The sequence below is a fragment of the Strigops habroptila genome, chromosome 13 (genome assembly GCF_004027225.2).
Source record: "Strigops habroptila isolate Jane chromosome 13, bStrHab1.2.pri, whole genome shotgun sequence".
Taxonomy (NCBI): domain Eukaryota; kingdom Metazoa; phylum Chordata; class Aves; order Psittaciformes; family Psittacidae; genus Strigops; species Strigops habroptila.
The window spans coordinates 11417411-11439140 of NC_044289.2; the positions used below are offsets into that span (position 1 = coordinate 11417411).

At 49.9% G+C, this 21730-nt stretch overlaps 1 protein-coding gene across 1 annotated transcript; it reads right to left on the reverse strand.

Annotated features, from left to right (window-relative positions):
• Positions 1–369: 369 nt before the first annotated feature.
• On the reverse strand, positions 370–19928 carry SDC4 (syndecan 4). The gene is made up of 5 exons (XM_030502532.1): positions 19767–19928; positions 5604–5745; positions 4624–4676; positions 4200–4383; positions 370–2973 (listed from the first exon to the last, which is right to left on the reverse strand). The coding sequence occupies exons 1-5, from the start codon at positions 19845–19847 to the stop codon at positions 2822–2824; spliced, it is 612 nt and encodes a 203-aa protein (XP_030358392.1). The 5' UTR covers positions 19848–19928; the 3' UTR covers positions 370–2821.
• Between the last annotated feature and the right edge of the window lie 1802 nt (positions 19929–21730).

Genomic DNA, 21730 nt, shown 5'->3' on the forward strand with positions numbered 1-21730 from the left:
AAGTGCAAGCCTGCCTCTGCCTTCCTCTGTCCCTTCTCACTGCAACAGGACAGACCTCTAAAGGTGCCATCACAAAACAGATCACAACAGAAAGGGTGGGCTCACCTCATTGTGCCACGCTGCCTCTGCTCGCCTGGAGGAGCTTCAGCAGCTCCAGAAGCCTGGTGACACTGGTCCTCCAGGAGTCACTTGGGGGTCAAATACTGAAAGCAACTCAGGAACCACAGACAAAGCCCCTTTGAGCTTCAGGCCACCGCCAAGCCGCATCCCAGCCTCCCCCTTTGGTAAACCAAGTTACACAAACACAAGTTCCTTGTTTCTCCGGCTCCCAAAAAGCTATTTCTGATCAAAAACAGTCTAAAAAGCCAGTTTTAGAAAGTAGCAGTTTATTTGAGAAAATAAAATAAATCAGTAACAGTGGAAAAACCCCCAAGAGCAATTACACAAGAGAATCTAAACACCCCGAGAAGCAGACACTGCTCCTGCCTTCGTGGTAGCACTGTCCATCGGCAGTGAAGTTCTCCCTTCTCCTTTCCAGTCTGCAGTGACCTCTGTGCAGTTTTTACAGCTTTCCAGAGCCTGCAGCTTCCCTGAACATGCTTGTACTGGGACCAAGTGAGCCAGTCAAACCTTGGGAAAAGTCCTTTCACACGATGTCTCAATACAGGGCTCCCCCTGCGTTCCCCATTTGGCCTGCCCAGCTCTGGGAAGCAGCTGCCACCGGCTGAAGCTGAACTTTTGTTCTATTGCCTCTGTGAATTTGGCCTCAAGCCTACAACAAACCCTCAGTGAGGAGGCTTCAGGAGTCGATGAGATTGCTAAACAGCCTTCACAACCAATCTGGTTTTGTGCTGCCTACTACTCAGTTTGGGGGCCCACACTCTGGTTTTCTCCTGAGCCATACCAGATTCAGATTGCTGAAGGAAGACACGACTTGCACAAAGTTCTGTAACACCTTCTTGAAACAAAGGCATTGGACACACACATCACCCTTCGCTCTGGGAGTGCTGGGGGAATCGGTCTAACTCTCAGTAGAGGTAGGAGCTATGTACACGATATATTAAGACCCACCATGGGAGGTTCAGAGCTAGCCCTCTATGAAAGCTCAATGCTCCCAGCTGAGGCAGACTTCCAGCTACCAAAGCCAGCCCCCTGCAAGAGGCAGGTAGTCAGCACAGCACCTCAGGGATTCTGCAGTACAGCCAGCCCCCAAAACAGTATTTCCTCGGTACTGTGAGCTTCCAAAGAGCAACCCCAAGTGGGGATCTCTGCTCCAATGAGGATCAAACCTGGCACATTCCCAACCACCTGCTTCCAGGCACAGCCCCGGGACATGCGACAGAGCCCCAGGGCTCCGGCTGCTCCCAGCTGCATCCCAAGCACCAGACCACTCGTGCTCTAGACAAGACACTGGACAAACAGCAGCACAAACGAGACCAAGCCTCTTGCATACAGTAAGGCTGCTGAAGAACTAACTCCAGCCTTTTCACTCTTAACCGCATATTTCTCAGTAAAATATATAATATATAGCTCTATAGGACTGATTATAATATATTACAGGCTAGAAATACTCTCTCTCGTCTTTTCCCCTACTTCAATCATATTACAAATCCAATTTTGCATACAGATTAATCCTAGAAGTTATTGCCTTGAGTTTATAATTAAAATTCACAGAATAAAGCTTAAATAGTTTTCACAGAGACTCATTATATTAGTGTTTTACATAAAAAGGATAAAAGTTACCAACCGAGAGCAGCCATTTCAGAAACTATAAATAATTCCATTAAAAAAAAAAAAAAATCAAATCCTAAAAAAAAGTTATGGGAAAGCCATAAATATCTTTACCCTCTACAGTAGCTGCTATAGAACTAGAAGAAACCTGTAACACACTGTAGCTAGCTCTGCTTCAGTTGAGAATATGAATCATATAAAACAACATCTCTAGAGAAATGCCCGGCCAAAGGAAACACAAAGGGATTGAAAAAATAAATCTGAGGAAATTAAAAAAGTAGATTTTTATTATTATTATTTCAAAACAATTTCTACAAACTTTATATAAACATTAGGCTATTTTCTTTAAAATTTTGTTATAAAAAAAACAAAACAAAAAACAACCCTACAAGTAATCCTTACAAGAAAAAAAAAGGTAAGAGACTGAAGGCAAGGAAGGGGTGTCCCCAGAGCCAAACAAAGCTGGCTGTCCTGATTTCATGGACTAATGACCCTTGCCTGCGGCTGACAGGAAGAGACAGAAGTCTCCTAGGGAAGACATTCCCATAGGCCCTTTATGGCATTCAGGGATTAAGCCCCTATGGGCCTTTTACTCCCTGATAAGGCAACATTATCTGTAGTGTAAGAGATTCATAAATAGTTCTCCACAAAAATGCTTCACATCAACAGCCTGCTGCAAGACATCTATTAGCAAGGTTTATAAAAAAAGCCATCTTCTATGGAAGCAGCCAATCTGAGCACAGCACACTGGGTGCAAACACATGGTGTTTGCTTCCATACAGTCTGCTTTGTGTTTATATACCCTCTATAAAACCAAGCAGAAAATTTGGCATCTTGATTCTTTTTACACTAGCTTTAGAAAAAAGAAAAAAAATACACTGAGGTTTTTTTTTTTTCAGACTCTTTGTATTTCATTGGGCCCTTGGTAGCTGAGTGGGATGGGAAGGGTCACGTAGGAAGTTTGTTTTTTCTCAAAGTCACTTTGAAATTCAATCCAAAAAAGAGCATTTGTTCAGCCCATCTCATCTGAGGGCACAGTGTTTCCATACAGTCTGTTTGTCCCTTGATGGGCACAAGGTGCTGCTGAGCTTTAAGCATAGAACTCATTTGTTGGGGCTTTCTTGTAGATGGGTTTCTTCCCAAGGTCGTAACTGCCTTCATCCTTTTTCTTCATGCGATAGACTAAGACGAGGATCAGGAAGACAGCAAAAAGGAGGCCCACTGCCCCTCCTGCAATGAGAGCTGGGGAGGCAAACAGAGCATGGAATAAATCTTGGACAACTCCAAACCATCAGCTACATCTCAAAGTCTGCTTCAAGAGAACCAGCCTCCAGAACTGCCTCCAGAGCCCATGTGTCCATGTGCCTGTCACCACATGTGCTGGCATTTTCTGTGACAGGACAAGTTATTGGCAGAGGCCAGAAATTGCTTTCAATCCAACCATAGAATAATCATGTTCCACATTAACCAGTTTGTGCTAATCTTCCAGTTCAGTGCAAGAAAGAAATTTTGACGAAAAGACGTCTCCTTGTGTGGAGGCAAAACAGAAACACCCACCACAACCCACAAACAGCCTCAGCTCCAGGAGAACGGTATAGCTCTGATTGAAATGCTTTGTTAACTACCTGTGTCAGCACACTCTGGGGACTCTGCATTTCAATTTAACAGCACTACTCCTACCACCACCTCCCTCCAAAAAACCCACACCCACCCCAAGAGCTAGAAACCACAAACCCTCGAAAAACCAAACAAGATCTCTCTCCTCACACGAAGGGTGGCCACAAGAATTCAGTAATGTTTATCCTTTGCTGTGGCACCTACTCATTGCACAAATCAGCTTCGTTAGGTGGCTTTGCAATCCACTCTTCCAGGTACTCCTGACTGGGAGGATGGCTGCAGATTGGCAAGATGTGCCAAGGTTTGTACTCGGACCATCAGGCCAAGTGCTTGATGAAGTGTGCCTTCAGACAGATCCGTCCCACATGCTGAGGGGAAGCCAGCCATTTGGTTATGCTCTAGACAGAAATACTTAGATTTGTAACAGTTGACTAGGTGTTTAAATCCCTTAGAGAAGTTGTTTGGTTCCTGGCAATGATCAGAACAGGCAGGACTTGGGCAGAGGTTAGAAGGAAAACGCCTGCATTTGATACAAAATGATGTCATTGATTTATGGCTAGATACGCCTCTTGTTGGGACAGTACCTGGATGCAGAGCAGCTGCCACATTCTTGTCTGGCACTGTTAACAGTCACCTGGCAGCTCAAAACCAAGCTGTTTACACCAGCAAGGCAAGCAACAGGCTTTTCTGTTCAAGGACTAACTAGAAGGCAGTAGTGACCCTGCTACACGAAGTCACAAAGTTAATGCATCTTGCTCCCCTCATCAGCAGGGAACTGCTCCCCAGGGAATTATAGAAGCCATTATGATTTACAGTATTAACAATTTATCAGGGACAAGGCGGAGTATTACCTGTAAGGACTTCTGTTCTTTCAAAGATGCTGCTGTTGGCTGTACTTGCTGCAGAGATCTTGTTGGGCAGGTTCTCTTCAACAGGTACAGCTTTGCCTGGAATGATTTCATTGTCCACCATTGTGTTCTTCTTCTTCCCTTCTATTTTCCCCTCAGTATCTCCAGGGATATAGTTGTCAGCTATCTACAGAATATAGACAAACCACACCCGTCAGTAAGCAGCACCCAGCCTGCCTGCAACTCAAAGTGGAAGGGTGTGCAGGGAGAAGAAAGTTTGCTTAGTGCATTATGAGAACACTGTTCCTGCTCAAGCAGGTAGAGTCATCTTGATGCCACGTCTTGCAGGGGAAAGGGTATTCTGAAAGCTTCATGGACAGACAAGAGTAGCTCCATGTTGCTTAAAACATGCAGAGGCAATACCTACCACAGGAGCATCCATGGTGGTCAGATAGATAGCATCTTCAGAGTCCAAGTAATCTGCAAAGAGGAACAAAAAAAGTAAGTAAAAAGGACATGAAATTTTCCTCTCATGACATGCCATCTCTCCAGAATTCAGACACTTCCTGCAATACCAGCAACTGTAGACAGAACTAGGACTGCAATTCCCTCCTATCTACTAGTACTTTCGCCATTTAATTGCTTTGATTGCACAAGACCATGAGATGCAATCTTAAAACCAGGAGATGCAATCTTAAAATCAACACCTCTCACATGGGATGGGTCTTCAGCTGGACGCATTGGCCCCGCTGCAGATTATCAGGAGCTGCCCTGCTAAGCAAGTCTGCTATAGCTTGCTAAGCTGATGCTAATGGAGGGCAATGCTCTCACCACCCACCCCTAAAGGAGAGTCTGCCAACCCCTGAGTTACCAGATCTGCCTGAACATGTCAGGCAGTGATTTGAGCACTTGTTCTTTCCCTTTTAGAGAACAAATGTTCACATAAAGGGGACATGGAGCTACAGAAACTGGTTTGGGCAGGGAGCATTGCATGTCACAGAGAGTTCACTTGAACAACAGTTAGTCCTTCACCTTGTTTGGCCTCAGCCAGGGCACTAACTTGAAGTCTTTTAGCACTGCCTCAACAATAGAATTTTTAAGTTTCTCAGGAGTTCTTTGGAGTATGACAGGAAAGAGATCCAGCTCATGCACTGCCTTTTCACTTGCACTAAGACAAGCTCGGCTGGACTCCATCTGTCCTCCCCGAGTGATTCAACATCATGGTACACCACTTTCACTGTTCTCATCTGTGAGTGACTACAATTCACAGGGTGTTCTCATCCCCACCTGACACTGCCCTTCCCTCTGGAGCTTTGGCTGTGCCTTCAGCACATCACTCATGGGCTGAGGGTGGAAGAAATGTCACAGCATCAACTGAGGGAAGATCCATTCTCCCTTCCCACTTACCTCCAGACCCAGATGTTCCATCTATATCTAACTCATCAGAAGTTAAGTGAGGCCTGAATTCACCAATGTCTTCATCATCTGGCAAGTCTCCAGAGGCAGGGTACTCAAGCCATTGGGCATCTATGGTCTCTGTTTCTCTTACCTGTAAACGGGGGTGGAGAAGTGTTAACTATCAGACAACTCAAAAGCATTTCACAAAAGGTCAGGAGTTCCGGAGTCTGTACTAAGCACATCACTTCCATCAGAAGAACACTAAATGCTGAACTGCCACTCCACCAAAACCGTTATCTTCATCAGCCTGGAAATAGCTGAATTCCCCTAGAATTTCTCACAACAGAAGTGAGAGCCAGCAGGGGAGGGGAATTTCCTACAGGTTCAGGGGGTGAAAATAACACAACAGGATCTTGGTCAGGAGTTTGTTGCAAAAGCATTTGGAAAAGCAATACCTTCAGTTTGCGATAAGGGGGGATTCGGAAGGACTTGCTATTCCCAGATAAAAAGCTTGGCACCTACAGGTCAGGTTTTTGTACAGGATTGAAGCCTCACACCAAGGCAGTTTGTTGCTTCTTGTGTTGAGAACGAACCTACTTTATCACCCAAGGGTTAAAAACTGGTCTGTCAGTTCAGCTGAATTGCAGTGCAATATAGTGTGACGGTTCAAGAGCATTTGCTATCAATAATGACTTGCCTGAAGGAAGAACTTCCTCTGCCTCACCTCTTAAAACATACGTAAACAAGTAGGTCCATAAAATGAAGTCCGTGATCCTATGGCCAGATGACTGCAGTTACAGACATGTTAGCACGAGAGCCTCCCAGAGAATCAGGTGTTTGGCCACAACAGCAATTTACACACCAGAGCTCACCTGCACTTGGGCCTTCAAGGAGCCACAAGCCCTCACCAAGCTTGTGCTATTTCCCCAGCACTATTTCTCCTCACCCCACAGCCCTGGGGCCAGCCCGGGTGAGGGTACCACAGGTATGAATGGGATCTCAGGTTGCTCAACACCAGCCCACAGATTCCAGCAGCTCCAGATGCTTCCACAGCCATGAAGTCATCGCCATGCTGGGGGACTTGACCTCTTCCCCTAGGGCGAGAAGCACAACTGGAGGGATGGGTCCCATAGCTAGGGGCTAAACTGTCCATATTTTTTCATGCTGTTCCCACAGAAAGGCTGGGAAGTCTTTCTGAGGGATTGTCTTCCCAGGAGAGCATTTTTAAAGCATCCCTTTACTCCACAGTCGCGCACATCCAATGGCTCTTCTTAACGAACAGGCTTACCACAAGCCTCACAGGGGGTGAGGATCAGAGACTCATGGGGACAGGTAGAGGTGGGTGGCACCAGCCAAGCCCCAGCAAAGCAGTGGTGAGCCCGAGTGGCTGGGATCTGCCTTCCTGCCCTCCTGGCCAGGAGTGGCCCATCCTACAGCCCAGCGGTGACACCGAGTGACGAGTTACATCTGCTATTAATCTCCCAAGCCTGGGCCAACAATCAGGCACAAGCCATGTGTCAGCTTCCTCTGCCCACAGCCCCAGCCCTGACCTCCCTGTCCAGCAGCACACTGGTTTTGCCACAAAGAAGGCCTTGTGGTCAGGACAAGATGTTTCTCATTTTGCATAAAGAGCAGTGGCTACTAGATGTGCTTCTCATCAGCTTATTGAGGCATTTTTGGTTTCCCCAGCAACTCTGCTTGAGGAGAACTGAATGAACAGCCTAGAGGGCACGAAGCGCTGAGGCTACCTCTCATCCCAGACCCCCTGCCTCTGCCATGCCTGGCACTGGATGGTAGGAAGGGGGCTGGGGAAGGAAGGCCAGCTGGGAAGAAATCCCCTCCCAGCCTGGAACCAGGCATTCCTAACGTTATGGATCACTCGCTCTAAGGCAAATTCATTTCAAGGTATGTGAAACTCAGCCAAAACCAGACCTGCAATGAAAACTGCTGCCAGCATCCAGCAGCTATTCCCAGGACAGCTTCTGGCCATTCCATCAAGGGGCAGGAAGAGCTCAATTCCTTTTTAGGGTACCAGGGCTGGGGAGCACATTTGCTGCAGACCTGAACCTGGGCAGATCTATGCTGGGAAGAGCACTGTGCTGAGCTGCACCTCTGTGCCAGCTCATGCTGTGCTTCATTATGAGTCACCAGCTAATGCCCGAGCAAGGGTGGCTCAAGAAAAGCCAGGTCTAAGCCACAGAATGGCTGGAGAACTGCTGCCTTATCAGCTCAGCCCAGCCGTGAGCAGAGGTGGCAGCCAGCCACGGGGATTAGTGTATGCTGCAGGACACACCGGGTTTGGCTATCAGAAAACCCTATTAAAATAAGGGGAGACAGTGTTTACAAGCCAGAGGACATGACAAGGAAATTACTGACTCACAAGTGTAAATAACATTATAAGGGAGCGTTCCCTGAGCTCACTCTTCATCATCCTCTTGTGCAAGGACAAGGAAGTTCCTGAAAGCCTTAAGAGCTTGTCAAACCATATGGGCAACTTTTCCTGTAGGCAGCGAGCCTCGTTTTACAGATTCATCTGCCAGGGAAGTTAGAGGGCTGCTGGGCACCTCCAGGTTTCAAGACATACTTTCCTAGGGAGAAGGCTCCCACTGGGAGCTGGGGCATGGGGAGCCTGGGAAGAGTTAACAGTGGAGTGCTGTGCTCACAGGGCAGGTCTGGGGCAGACACATTCCTTGCATACACACCTGCAAGAGGGCACAGAGGCACTTTCACAAGGGCTTCAGGCTTTCAAAGTGCCACATAAAGTGCTCCCCAGAGTATTGCTTTAGAAGTTCAGCCCTTTCCAAGAGGATTCAGTCCTCTCTACAGCTCTGCTAGCAGGTGAAGCAGCACCACAGAGGGTGCCCGTGTTTCCTCTGGGCTGGCAGGCTGCAGCCAAGGGGAAAAAGCCTGGAGACTGCTGCAGGATGATAGTCAACCCTTGCCAAGTCATCTCTGGCCACACTCAGCTTAACACCTCTTGTAAGTGCCAGCTGGAGAAGGGCACCGACTGCTCCGAGTCTGCTTCCCACCTCCTGTCATCCCAGCACTGGAGCTGGGCCAGGGACTTGCTGGGAGAGCTGGACTGGGCGCTGCACAGCTCCACCTCGCTCTGGCAGCTGAAGTAGAGCCCTACGATCAATATGCTCCCGTCCAGGAGGGGTCTGTACAGGAACCAGCCTTCCCTGCAGGAGTTTACATCCAGGATTTTTTCCCTCATGTTAAGCAGCTTTATCCCCAGTAAGCACCAAGGGGAGATTAACCAACATGCTGGGGAGCAGAAGCTTTTCCTGCCTGCCAGTGGCAAAATAAATATGTTTATTCCCTGCCAGACAACCAGCAGGTCAGGCACGTGAACCGTGAGTGCCATTCCTGGAAAAGCTGGGCACAAAGGTCCCACGTTTGATCCCGGACAAGGTTGCACTGCTGGATGAGGCCATACACTGTTTGCTCAGCTCAGGCACAGGAATTGCACCCCTGGCACCCCAGGCCCTGCTGTGCTCCATCCATAGCCCACCCCATTTGGTGCTCCTGGGGCCTTCACTTACAGCCCCAGCAATACCACTGGCCTCCTATCAAAGCAAGTACGTGCTTTTACTGAGGCAGCAGAGTTTTTGTTCAATGTGTGCATTTCCCCAGCTGCTGGTTAGTTCTGGGAAATGCCAAACCTGGGCAGCTCGCCTGCCCCAGCCCACACGTCCTCACCACAGCCTTTGCAAACCCTTTCAAAACAAACCAAATGATGTTCCAGGGCAGAGACAAAGTCTTCCAGACAGGGAACTGGCTTTTACAGCTGTCCCTTGTCTCTGATCTAACACACCAGAGTTCATTAAAAGCTTCTCTGAAGGGTCACAGCCAGCACACCGCAAAGGGAGTCAGACCCACAGAAGCTTGGGCATCCAGAGGGCAGGGAGATCTTTATTAAGTTTATAACTTTGGTGTTATAAACTTCAGAGCCCCAGCACTTGCTCTTGCATCTGTCTCCCTCCCCAGCACTGTGTACACAAGCCCTGGAGTAAACAGGAGCAAGGTGAAAGTCAATCTTTCCTAGACAAAAGCAGATGGAGCTGGGCCAGCCTGGGAGGTGGCAGGAGAGGGGGCAGAGGCACAGATCTGTTAACTCTTTGTAGCCTGCAGGAACAGGTAAATCTAGGCTGCTCCTGGGGCTTCTCTCAGGAGCTCTATAGTAGGGAACAGCGGCACAGATCACCTCAGTGAGCAGTATTACACCAAATATCGCTCCCAGACCTCTGCTGTCATGGACAGAGGTCACCTCATACCACCACAATGCACATCTACATCAGCTTAACAAGAGATGGCTCCTGTATGACAGGGGCAGCTGCCCGCATGGCCCAGCCTGGTTATTAAGAGATCATTCTCACAGAGCCACCACCCTGGCCCTCCTGCTGCCCTGCATCATGAACCAAAGAGCACCGAACCCAGTGGGACCTTCCCAGTGCAAGGATGTGAAGCTCTGTAAACCAAGTCCAACAGAGGGGATTTCCATATGGTTCACTTCCACCTAGCTCTTGCAGGAGCAGACAAACCAGGAAGCTGAGAGTGAGCTCACCTCCTTGAAGCACTTCCCGAAAGCAGGAAAGCAGAGTATGAACACAGTGCTGGAAACAGGCCAGCTCAGAGCAGGGCAAATCAGCCAAATAGAGCTGACCTCCAAAGGAGAGAGGTGTGCAGTGAGGTAAAGGCACACAGATCTGACCTCTCCTAGAACCATAGAATGGTTTGGACTGGAAAGACCTTAAGATTATCTAGATCCAACCCCCTACCACGGGCAGGGATGCCTCACACCAGACCATGTTGCCCAAGGCTCTGTCCAACGTGGCCTTGAACACTGCCAGGGATGGAGCATTTACCACTTCTTTGGGCAACCTGTGCCAGGGCCTCACCACCCTCACAGTAAAGAACTTCTTCCTTATATCTAACCTGAACTTCCCCTTTTTAAGCTTGAACCTATTGCTCCTTGTCCTATCACTACAGTCCCTGATGAAGAATCCCTCTCTGGCATCCCTGTAGGCCACCTTTGGATCTCAATAAGCATTAAAAGTTATCAGAAGTGACATGAGCTTCCAGCAAAGGCAACTCCTGCCAGCCTAGTAATGGAAGGGTCTGTATTTTCCCCCCAAAACACCCTTTATTCCCTTCCTCTGTGCTCCAGCTCTGTGTAGGGAAATAATAATAAATTATTGCTGAAGTTACTTTTGCCTTGAGAGCAAAGCAAGTATCAGTATTTCAATCTAGCTTGCACCTAACTCCTTCAGCACAGCAACTGCAATTAAAGAATAAATAAATGAATAATTCCCCTTGTGCCAACTCCTGGTGCCCATGCTCGGAGGGTCCCATTTTTCCTCTCATTCCCGGTCAGTCTGTCCCACATAATTTGCAGCACACACAGCCCACACTGTGCCAAGGGACAGAAGTTAAACAGCTCCCATCCAGGCACATGTTTGTATTTAGTTGCATGACAGGCTCACCCCGAGGCTTCCAGACATGGTTAAATACTACTGTGCCTTTGCTTAGCACTTTTCAAGCAGTCCTACAGCAGGACCACAGGCACAGTGGCTTTGGACAAAGCCAGCCTTGCTCATCTCCTCTCTGACAGTCACTGTACAAGTGTACTCGCATCACAGCAAGCTATGAAGGTAAATCCGTAACACCTCAGAGGACTAAGTGGGACATCAGGGACAGAAGTACAGACCAGCTTGCAAGCAGCTCATGGCTGACAGGAGGGGATAGCACTGCATCTCCACTACCCCAAACCAGTTGCTGCATGCTATATCTTCATGCCTCTTACCGAAGAGAGGAAAAAATACATCTTCTTTTAATTGTTTTCAGTAACACAGGCAAAGAACAGGGTCTTTCTTAATAAGATAAAGCAACGTGCAGGCTGATGAACTGTTCAGCTGGTAAAAGCGTCACTAGCTCAAGTTGACTTCAGAGCAGCATCCCCAGTCCCTGTCCAACCAGGTATCCATCTCCCTGTGGCCACATCACCATCCTGTGTGCTCCCGCTCAGCAGCCCACGTGCACAGGAACACGCACCCAGAACTAACACATTCTCAGCCTGGGTCATTCCCCCCTTGCTCCCCCTGCCCGGGTGATTCCTTAAGCCATGTCGCCACAAGCAGCTCTCCATGCGGCAGCAGAGCCATAATCCCCGTGACAATCACGCCGTAATCCCAGGCTCCGGAGAGGACCTGCTGTCCCAGTGCCTCCCCTGCAGCAGGAATGGATGCTCCCGTGCTCTGCTTGCTCAAAGTAGGTCTCCCTGCACTTACAAAGTCAAACCTCAGTTGCCTTTTAACTCCCGTGCATTTGCTTACACACAAGCTGCTCTCTTCAGACCACACCATACATGTGTGCGCCTTTCAGGCCATGCCATAGAAGCCAGCAGGAGGAGGCCAGAGAGATTACAAGGAACGAATTCTTGTTTAACTACTCTTGCCCGATTATCAGCCGAGAGCAAAGCCATAAAGATTGAGTTCTTTGCCAGACAGGCACATGCTGGGATCTGTTTACTGCAAAGGTGGCAAAATAGCTGCTCTAAACACTCAATGCCCAGCGCCAGAGACCTACAGAGCCAGAGACGGGGATCATGGCTTCCCCCCTCCAGCTAGAGGGGATAAAGCTCAGCAGGCAGTTGCAGATGGCTGCGTGTCAATCACGTACCCTGAAGCAAATAAAGATAAGGCTCAAAGGGAAACTGCAGGAGAGGAAAGCAGGAGCTCTCATGTGACTCGGGAGGAAAATAACTGTGGCAGAGACATTCTGTGCCCCTGAAAGTTTCTCCTGGTCACGGGCAGTGACACACACCTACTTCACACAGAGATTATGGGTTTTTATAGTATTTACAAACCTGATCATAGGTATTTCATATACTTCACTGCCCAGGCTCAGTTCAGAAGCTGGAGGAATTTATTCAAGGTTAAAGAACGAATTCAGTCTTTCTGGCCCACGACTCACTGAGCTGCCCTACTCTATACCAGGAACTTCCCCTGCATCCTTGTCTGTGGAAGGAAAAAAGGATATAAAGGCCCCAGCCGAGCAGCTTTTCCATAAAGGGCGGTTTCTCATGATGATACCTAAGGCTTGGGGTATTTCATATATCATATTTCCCCCTCACGCTGGGGAGAGGCTTGCCCTCGCTGCCCTTTCCTAGAATACAGCTACACCCCAATACTTCCCTGTACACGTATCCAAGCAGAATCTCCACGTGGAAAGAGGCATGTGACATGCATTTTCGGGATCCTTATGCTCCCTCATGCCAGAGTGTTAGCAAAATTCAGCCAGGCAGACACCCAACTTCAAAGGGTGCCTTTCCCAGCTGGCTCTCCATGCTGCTAATCTCAGCTTGTTTGTATAGTCAAGATTCCCAACGCTGTACCATACAAATGCTTCCCCTCCCACAATCTGTTTTAATCTAATCAGAAATAGTAGCCCAAAGATTTAAGCTCAGCCCAGGCAGTTGAGCTCTGCCAGCACAGCTACGCTATTTAGTTTTGCTCTGTTGGCAAAGCTACCAGCAAAAAGTTGTAGCAGGGGAAGTTATCAGCATGAAAGCACTTGAGACAGAGGAGCTGAACCACTCTGCTATCGGGCTATACCCGTGTGAGCATTTATTCAAACAAACATTTCAACAGCAGAGATTTTCCTAGTTAGCTGTAGCAGCAGAGCCTGGGTTCTCAGTGCATGGGTTGTGTTGTTTTATTTTGAACAGAAACATTCCCAACTTGTGCAGAAGTTGCCTTGGCTTGGGCCCAGAAAGCAGCAGACAGAGTTTGTGCTATTGGGGATAACGCAGCTGTACTTCAGGAAACCTGTCGCTCCCCAGAGCATTTTCTTCTCTGGGATAGCTCTGGACTCCCAGCCAGGCTTCCTTCCCAATCTGAGCAGGAGGTGAGCAGCTGCCAGCAGTTTTCCAGCCCTCTGTGACCACATCTCTGCACCCACAGTGCCACAGCCAGGAGCAGAGGGACCTAGCTATTGTTTTGGTCACTCCTTCCTTGGCTCTATGAAGCCTGCGCTGAGCTGGCCTAGCAAGTTGTTTAGTAACCAACGCGCAGGACCAGCTCCTCATACTCAGCCTCGGGAAATTTGGAATTAGCGCCAAGAACAGCCCGCACATAAACAGTCTCCTGAAAGATCCTGGCTCCAGAGCCTGCTCCCACTGCACACCGTGGATTTGCAATAAATATTTATCTCACTGGGGAACAGAGTCTTCCAAGCAACAGCTCCTGACATCAGTAAGGACTTTATTTCCATTTGGGGCAGAGGAGCAGTTTCTCTGCTTTTAAATGGGGCCGCTAGCCCACAAAAGCAGCTTCTGCCACCCTTCCAGCACCACGCCAGCCAGGATATGTCCCTCCACCTATGGGTCTCACTCCCCTCCAGGCAGCACAGGGGCACTCCATCACACCACATACCCTCCATTCAGCCATGCTCCTCTCAGTCACCTCCTCTTACCCACAGAGATTTGCGACTACCGTGCCGTGCAGGCCGATTCCAGTGCAAGTCCATGGCACTTCCAGAGTCATTAATGCACGTTAACATTTCTTTTTATTGCTATAGTTTGACTGTAACGGCAGCTGAAGGGCAGGAGGCAGAGTGAGCCTCACAGCAAGGTAAACGGGGCAAAACCGCACCACTTTGTATTCAAGTTTTAGAGCAGACAGCAGCACAGGCTTAGTTGAATTGTGGTGGAGACACCTCTTCCCCTTCAGCAGCTAACGCAGAGCAAGATCAGAAGAAAAAAATCCTTCCCATGGCAGACTTTGCTTTCCCTGACAGAACACAATTTGTTTAAGCAAGAAGCAGCCTTGTTTTTGCTTGACATGACACCAGCTGCTCGGATAACAGTGCTATGGGTCTCCCAGTCTCCTTCCTGCCCCAAGGAGTGTCTCTCTGAGATTTTAATTAACTGCTTTGATTTTCAAGTTATCCCAATAATTTGTCTAACAACAGCCCCTTGGCATTTTATAAGCACAGTCTCAGCCTCAAAGGATTTAAGGCTAAAACTGTCAAGAGTGCGTATTTCCAGCACAAATAGGACTTTTACAAGCAGTGTATTTTTGAAGTCAGCCAGCCCTCAGAAACAGAGAGGGACACAGCTACATCTTGTGTGCTTTCCCCTCCTACGCTGACATTTTCTCCAGATTCAGGATTAAGTATTTAACCCCCTCTCTTGAGACTTCCCATTCCTTCAGCTTGCTTTGAAGGCTTTCAGTCATTTCAGATAACACTGCTGCTTTCCCCTCTCCCCTGTGCAGCTCTCGTTTCGAACTGCCTAAAAATGCAGCAGCTACAGAGCTGCCAGAGCAAGTTGGTGGCTGCTCAAGACATGGCCATTTTCTGATCTGCCTTTGCCAACACCAACTCAGCTACTGGCAGCAGTTATATGGCAGAGCCTGATGGCTTTTTTACCCACCATAGCCACAACCCAAGGTAGATTAGAGAGGAACCAGTGAAGGCACTCGGTGCCAAGGGCAGCACAGTCTCTCTGCCATGAGAAAAGATCCACCACTGTGCTGCAGCTCCTTGGAAGCCTGAGTCACCGCGTTGGGTAAGGGGCCAGGGCCGTTACTCAGAAGTGACAGCAGAGTCTCCGGAGCTGTGGGGCCAGGCAAGTGCCAGAAACCCTGACTCAGAGCATGACCACTGCGAGTCAAAGCCGAGGGCGATGCAGCAGAGCTGGGCAGAGGCGGCAGCATTACTGGACAACCACACACTTAAAACCAAAGCAAAACACAAAACTAGAAGCCTGAGCTAATCTAGAGGCGCAGCACCAACAGCTCACTAATGTATGATCTTTTATAGACCCTCCGAGCAGTAGCTTATTACAAGTTCAACTCTTCAGCTAGGCTGCCCTGTCTATTCAAGAGCCACGAAGCCCAGTCTCATCACAAGAGCCTCATTCTAGTGCAGACCATTTGAATCCTTAATCTAAAGCATTTGCATTCCACAGAGTCTCAAACAAACAGCCACACATGCTCTGCAACAGCAGCCCCGAGGTCAGGCGTGCGCGGGGTATGGGTTTGTAGTGTTTCAACTGCATTAGCTGCTAGTTTGAGGGTGCAAAACCAGCACAACCCTGTGTTGTTACAGGGCATAAAGGAACAAGCTGTATGGAGTGGAGTGGGAGAATGCAGCTGCAAGGATCTGAGAGCAGGCTGAAGAGGATAAATGTTAACTCAAGAGCAAGGAAGCATTTTGAAGGATAGACACTGGTTTGTCTAGCCAAAGTGATAGCTGGGGGGTTCTGCAGCATCGGCTTGCCACGATAACTCAATCAAGTAATCTTGTGAGTCATTTACATTGCAGACCACGGAACCTCAGTTATCACACTTCCCTTATGGTTAGTTACTATCTCCTAATTGGAAAAAAGATGGTTTCAAAGACAGTCCATCAATCCATCCATTTGAAGACCACCATAACACACAAAACGCAACACAACTCAGCATTAATTTACAGTCAAGTGGATTCAAGCAGCCAGCACACTTTTAGCAGAGCATTTACCAGCACCAGGAGTCAGAGGAAAGGGAAAAGTAGCTGCAGGAGTTGTGCTGAAACCTGCATGCAGAGCAGCCAGGGTCCCTCCCCTCCATCGCTCTGAAAGCCAAGTTAGCAGCTTGTGGTGAAGTGGGGCAGGAGTGTATCGAAAAGGCAATAAGCGGCCACAGGAAAACCACAAGGTCACATTAAACTCCACTGCAGGCATTTGGGAGCAGCAAATGGCCTCTCTACCCCAACTGTTCAGACAGCTAAAGGCAATAGTAAAGCCATTAACAGAGGCTTGGAGGGGAGGGGAGAGGGGAAGACGCACCGGAAAAAACATTTTCACTGTTGTTGGACTGGATACAGGACTCTGCAGGACCACGAAGTGCCAAGGCCTTGGGAGACAACAACAGGAGGGGCAGGAAAGGGAGCAATCTCGTTGGCTAACAGCCTGAACTTCCTAGAATGAATGAGTCTCTGCTATCCCGAGTCTGAAAAGTACCAAGTGCAGCCCCGATGTGCCTCTTGCGTAAGCTATTCCGAAAACTCTGAGCCACAAGAGGAGTGCTCTCCAGCCTGGGAGCTGGCAGGCGCTCCGGGAGGAGGAGGACTGGGCAGCAGCACAGCTTCCCTGCCTGTGCCCCGGGGGTGATGGCTCCCACCGTGTGGGTGCCTCCATGGATGAGACCACGTGCCCCCGAACTTCCGCCCCAAGAGCTGTGCACTTGTTCAATGCACCCCTGAACTTCCACCCCAGGAGGTGTACACTTGAGAGAGACTGTTTCTTTCTGCACATTAACAGGCATTTCATCCAGCCAGACAGCTCTAGGTTTGGCTACCAGAAGTCATGGGTTCCTTTCATTCAGGACTAAGGGACATCACCTTAGACACTGTAATTTTGCTGCTCTGTGTTATTTAAGGAGGCTGAACAAAGCAAGAGTTTGCTCTACATGTTCAGCTGCCTTGTGAGTTTGCCAAGTTAGAAGGTAAAATGAAGTAAAACGTGCAGATAGCAATGTCTTGATTTGATTGGGAGGGACAGATGAGAAACTGGGCAAAGAGCAGAAAGAACAGGCCTCAGGGATCAATGGCAGCAGGACAAGCCAAACCGGTTTTAACATTAATAATGCTGCACAACTTTCCAAACACAGCTATCATCAACAAGACACCAGCTTTGCCAATCAGGCGGCCTCCAAGCATGATTGCTTTAAACCAGTAAACAGAGCCCACAAACAGCACAAAGCCTCCCCCCTCTCCCTGAGGATTCCTCTGCCAGCAGCTCCTGGGTTGGAATTTCTGCTGTCTATAGGGACACGCAGACACGACGTGGTGCTGCACGGTGACTTCTCCTGCATACTTCAAGGCAGGAAAGTAGGACAGCTATGACAAGCTTCCAGCCCATGAGCACTGCACAGCTCAGGGCTCTCAGCCCTCTTGCAGCTTAGATGCAGAAGCAGCCCCAGCCCACAGCTGGCAGGCTCCTCTGTCAGGGGGGAATGCCCCTTGCTTCCCTCCTGTGCTGCTGGGGTGCTTTTAGATGCTAAAAGCACAGGGAAGCTCAACAACTCTGCCCAAGGAAGGACCTTAAGTCCTTCAGCAGCTCCACTGATCCCATGCCTTCGCTGCACTGGTGGCTTTCTCCCCAGCTCCAGCTACAAGCCCCCTAAAGCATCCTCTGCAGGACCCCCATACTCACACAGCACAAGCAGCTTGCCTGCACAGCACCCAACCGGAGAGGGCTGGGAACCAGCAGGAGACATCAGACTTCAGTTCCAACCTCCCCCTGCCCCACGGGAACAAGACATGTTCTCATACAGAGCTGTTGTGACACAACCCACCCACAGCTCGAGCATCCACGTCACTTCAGTACTATCCCCCACCCTCTGCGTGAAGCAATCCTGGATGTGTAAGAGAAATCTCATGGACACGGAAAGCTGCGTGAGGGGAAAGGAGCCAAAGCATTTCTGTTTGCACAGGCTTAGGGGAATAGTGGAGCATCAAATCCCTCGCAAAAGCCAGGCTCTTGCATAAGCATGAGAAACACAATCCCGGTCTTGTTAAGGAACAGCTACCTGTGTGCACCCTGCCCCACAGAAACACCAGAGCCACATGCTGTGCAGCACTGCACGTTTTGGCAGGGCTATTAAAAAAAGAACTTAAGATGGGAGGAGCGCCAGCAGAACTCTCCCAAACAGTGTGTCATCCTCACCTCCTCCCCAGCCGCTGCAACCCAAACAATTTGTTTGGATAAGGCTTTATAGGGAGCCAGTGTTACTTCTCAAGCACACGCTCCACCTTAGGCAGCTTAAAAGATACAAACGCTCCGTCCAAGCTCTATATAAGGATTTACAGAATACATCTGTGCAAAATTTGTTGTCTTTGCAGAAACCCGATGCTTGCAGACCACTCGGTTCCCCAGGGAGACCAAGTTGCATTTCATACCAAACATGGTCAATGCAACTTCCAGATGCTGTCTGCCCCAAAGGTTTGCCCTACTAGTTTGGGCCAGTTCTCAAGCGAGGGATTCATGTGCTTAAGAGCAGGGATAAAGACACCAGATTAAAGTGGATTTGGGCTGGCTGGTCATCGCAGAGAGTAGCTGACAATTACTACAGATGGTCTCTGTGGGAGTTTACCATTCCACAACCAGCCCCCCAACCCTCTTAGAGGGCAATAGAGCAACTGAATCTTATCTGTCCTGATCTGCCCACCCAGCATTCAGTCCAAAACAAGGCAGTGGGACTGAATGGGGATGATTAAATCTAGTTTGGAGAACTAGATTTAATCTAGTTTGGAGAACCCCTGATCTCCTCCTGCAGTTAATCTCAGCAGCTCTTTCAGACTAGCAGAAGAATCTATCCTGACTGCACTACCAGCAAGACGGACACACACAGACCCCCAAACAAACAACAGGGAAGGCAGAATCCCAAAATCTCTGCTTCACCCAAAGATCCCCCATATCTGAGGCTTGAGACATCCAAACTGTTTCAGCGCATTATATATTTAAGAGACTCTTAAACCCTCCATGGTAATGCATCATTTTTCATTCCCATATGGAAGCGAGGAAGGCTTAATACACACAGAAAAACACCAGGGACTGGCACAACCAAACTCAGGTAAGGCTGGAAAGCCTGCCCAGGCACTGTAAGGCACTGCACTTATCTAACCCATCGCACATTCACAATAAAAAAGGGATTAGAGGACTTAAGTCCCTGACCAGCGGTTGGAGATCAAAGCTGTAATGGAGAGCGGTTCATTTCTACCACATACCCTTGGACCCTGTACTGTTCTGACTTGCCAGCCCTGATTGCAGAAGGGCAGGACGAGGCTCACCAGCGCATGGGGGACAGAAGAGACAGGCGAGGGAGCTAGAGACAGGGCAAGAGGTTTACCCGGGGCACGACCGGGCCGGGACACCGCTGCTTCGGCACCAAACGGAGGAAGCAGCGTGAGAGCCAGGAAGGAGGCAGGGAACCGGAGGAATGGGAACTGCCCTGCTGCCATTACCCGCTTTGCCCCCCTGCGCCGGAGAAGGGCGAACGCGTGGGGGCAGTTCCGCTCGAGCGGGACCCCCGGCCGAGCCCCCCGGCACCGGAGCACCCATCCCTGGCGGGGCACGCAGACAGGAGAGACCCGACCCTCTCCCCTTCCCGTCCCGGCGGGACTCACCGACTCGGCGGCAGCGGCGCGCAGGAGGAGGCCGAGCAGCAGGGCGGCGCGGAGCACCGGCGAGGCGCGGGGCAGCGGCATGGCGGGGCCGGGCGAGGCGGAGCACGAACGGAGCGCTGCGGCCACAGGCACAACGAGCTCTGACCGCCGCCCGCCGCCGCCGCGCTTATAGGGATGGTGCAGCCCCCGGTGGGCGGAGCGCCCCCCCCCGCCCCGCCGGGAATGCCCGCGGCCCCCGCCCCGCCCCGGCCCCGGCTGGGTGTGGGGGGGAAAGACGCGGCGGAAAGGAGGGAAAAGGGGCGAAAGGGAAAGAGACTTGTTATAAGGGCGTATAGGGACAGGACAAGGAGAATGGCGTTAACCTGCCAGAGGGGAGATTGAGATGAGCTCTTAGGCAGAAGCTCTTCCCTGTGAGGGTGCTGAGGCGCTGGCACAGGGTGCCCAGAGAAGCTGTGGCTGCCCCATCCCTGGCAGTGTTCAAGGCCAGGTTGGACACAGGGGCTTGGAGCAACCTGCTCTAGTGGAAGGTGTCCCTGCCTGTGGCAGGGGGTTGGAACTGGATGACGTTTAAGATCCCTTCCAACCGAAACCAGTCTGGGATTCTACGAAAGGGAAAGGGTGAAAAAGAGGGAGCACGTGGGAAGAAAGAGGGGAAGGGGGAAGGGGGAAGAAAAAAAAGGAGGGAGAGAGAGAAAGCGAGGGGGAAGTGGAAAGCAAGGGGGCAGAAAGAAAGTGGGTGGCTTTCACAGCGTTCCACAAGTGACAGTCTCACATTCACACCAAACCGAGAACCACTCGGGCTCTGGTGTCACCGCTGGTTATCGGGGGTGTTACATCACTCGGGTCTTGACAGAGGTGGAAAATGAAACCACTTCATCTGTCTTCTCTGAAAGCGGCAAGTGCGAAAACCCCACAGAGATAAAGAAGGGAAAAAACCATCTCCACAGTACAACTATTTTAGTTTTCTTCTCTCATTAATGACTTTTCCTGACCATTGGAATTTGCCTGAAACATCCACTACAGCCCCTTCACAATCTGAGGAACACCCCAACTACCACACTGGTACCCACCGTGTCAGGCCCTCGTTCATGCTGCAGTCACATCAGTTTGCAATTTGGGCTCTTGTTCGTAGGGAGTATTTCCTTAATGGGAAAGCAATGTACAGCCTGCAAAGGAGGTGAGCCATGATCCCACCTGACAGGTAGGGATGGATGCTGGATACAAACTCTGACCCAGCACTACAAAGCTCTCCCAAAAGAACTTCCAGCCCTCCCCCTGCCTCACGTTAGCATGCCAGCCCTCAAGCCAAAAAGATCCCTAAGGTGAAGCAGCCTTCCCAACTGCCTGTTCCTTTGGGAATGAAGAGGTACAGGGGGTGTGAGCTGCAGTCAAGAGGTCGTCTTGATGTTTGTTAGGACCATGCCTGCACATTTGAGCGCTGGCAGGAGAATCTCTGAACTGGCTGTGGAGCTGGTTGGCATAATACAAAGTGACAAGGAGAGGTGCTCAGAGCTTTAAAATAAGATCTGCAGACAGCAGGCATCCAGGTGAAGGTAGGAGCCAGCCTGGAGGAGGCTGTGGTGGAGCCTCCTCTAGCACATGACCCTCTGTGCTAAGGACAGTGATGTACCACTAACCCTCTGGTTCACCTCAGCATCCAGGGCCACCAAGGACACATGGGAGGGATCTCTGCTGTTACAACTTTCCTTATGACCCTCACTTCATCACATAGAGAAACTGATGCAAATCACTCCTGGTGCAGCCAGGGAGTCGAGCCCAGTGAGTCTCCAGCTCTAGAGACCCAGCAGAGGTGGGCAGCAGAAGATGGAGAGGAACAAGGGCACATGGGCTGCGTTGAATATGCAAAGACTGGTCCACACCATGGCAACATCTGCCAGACAGGATACAGCAGCACAAGGTGGCCAGAATCACTCCACTCCTCCCTAACCCCCTAAATGGCACCG

Coding starts and splice junctions, on each gene's coding strand:
- SDC4 (XM_030502532.1), bottom strand. CDS start 19,847: ATGCCGCTGCCCCGCGCCTCGCCGGTGCTCCGCGCCGCCCTGCTGCTC. Junction 5,746..19,766: donor GCGCCGCTGCCGCCGAGTCG/GTGAGTCCCGCC, acceptor CCCCGTTTACAG/GTAAGAGAAACAGAGACCAT. Junction 4,384..4,623: donor CCACCATGGATGCTCCTGTG/GTAGGTATTGCC, acceptor TATATTCTGTAG/ATAGCTGACAACTATATCCC.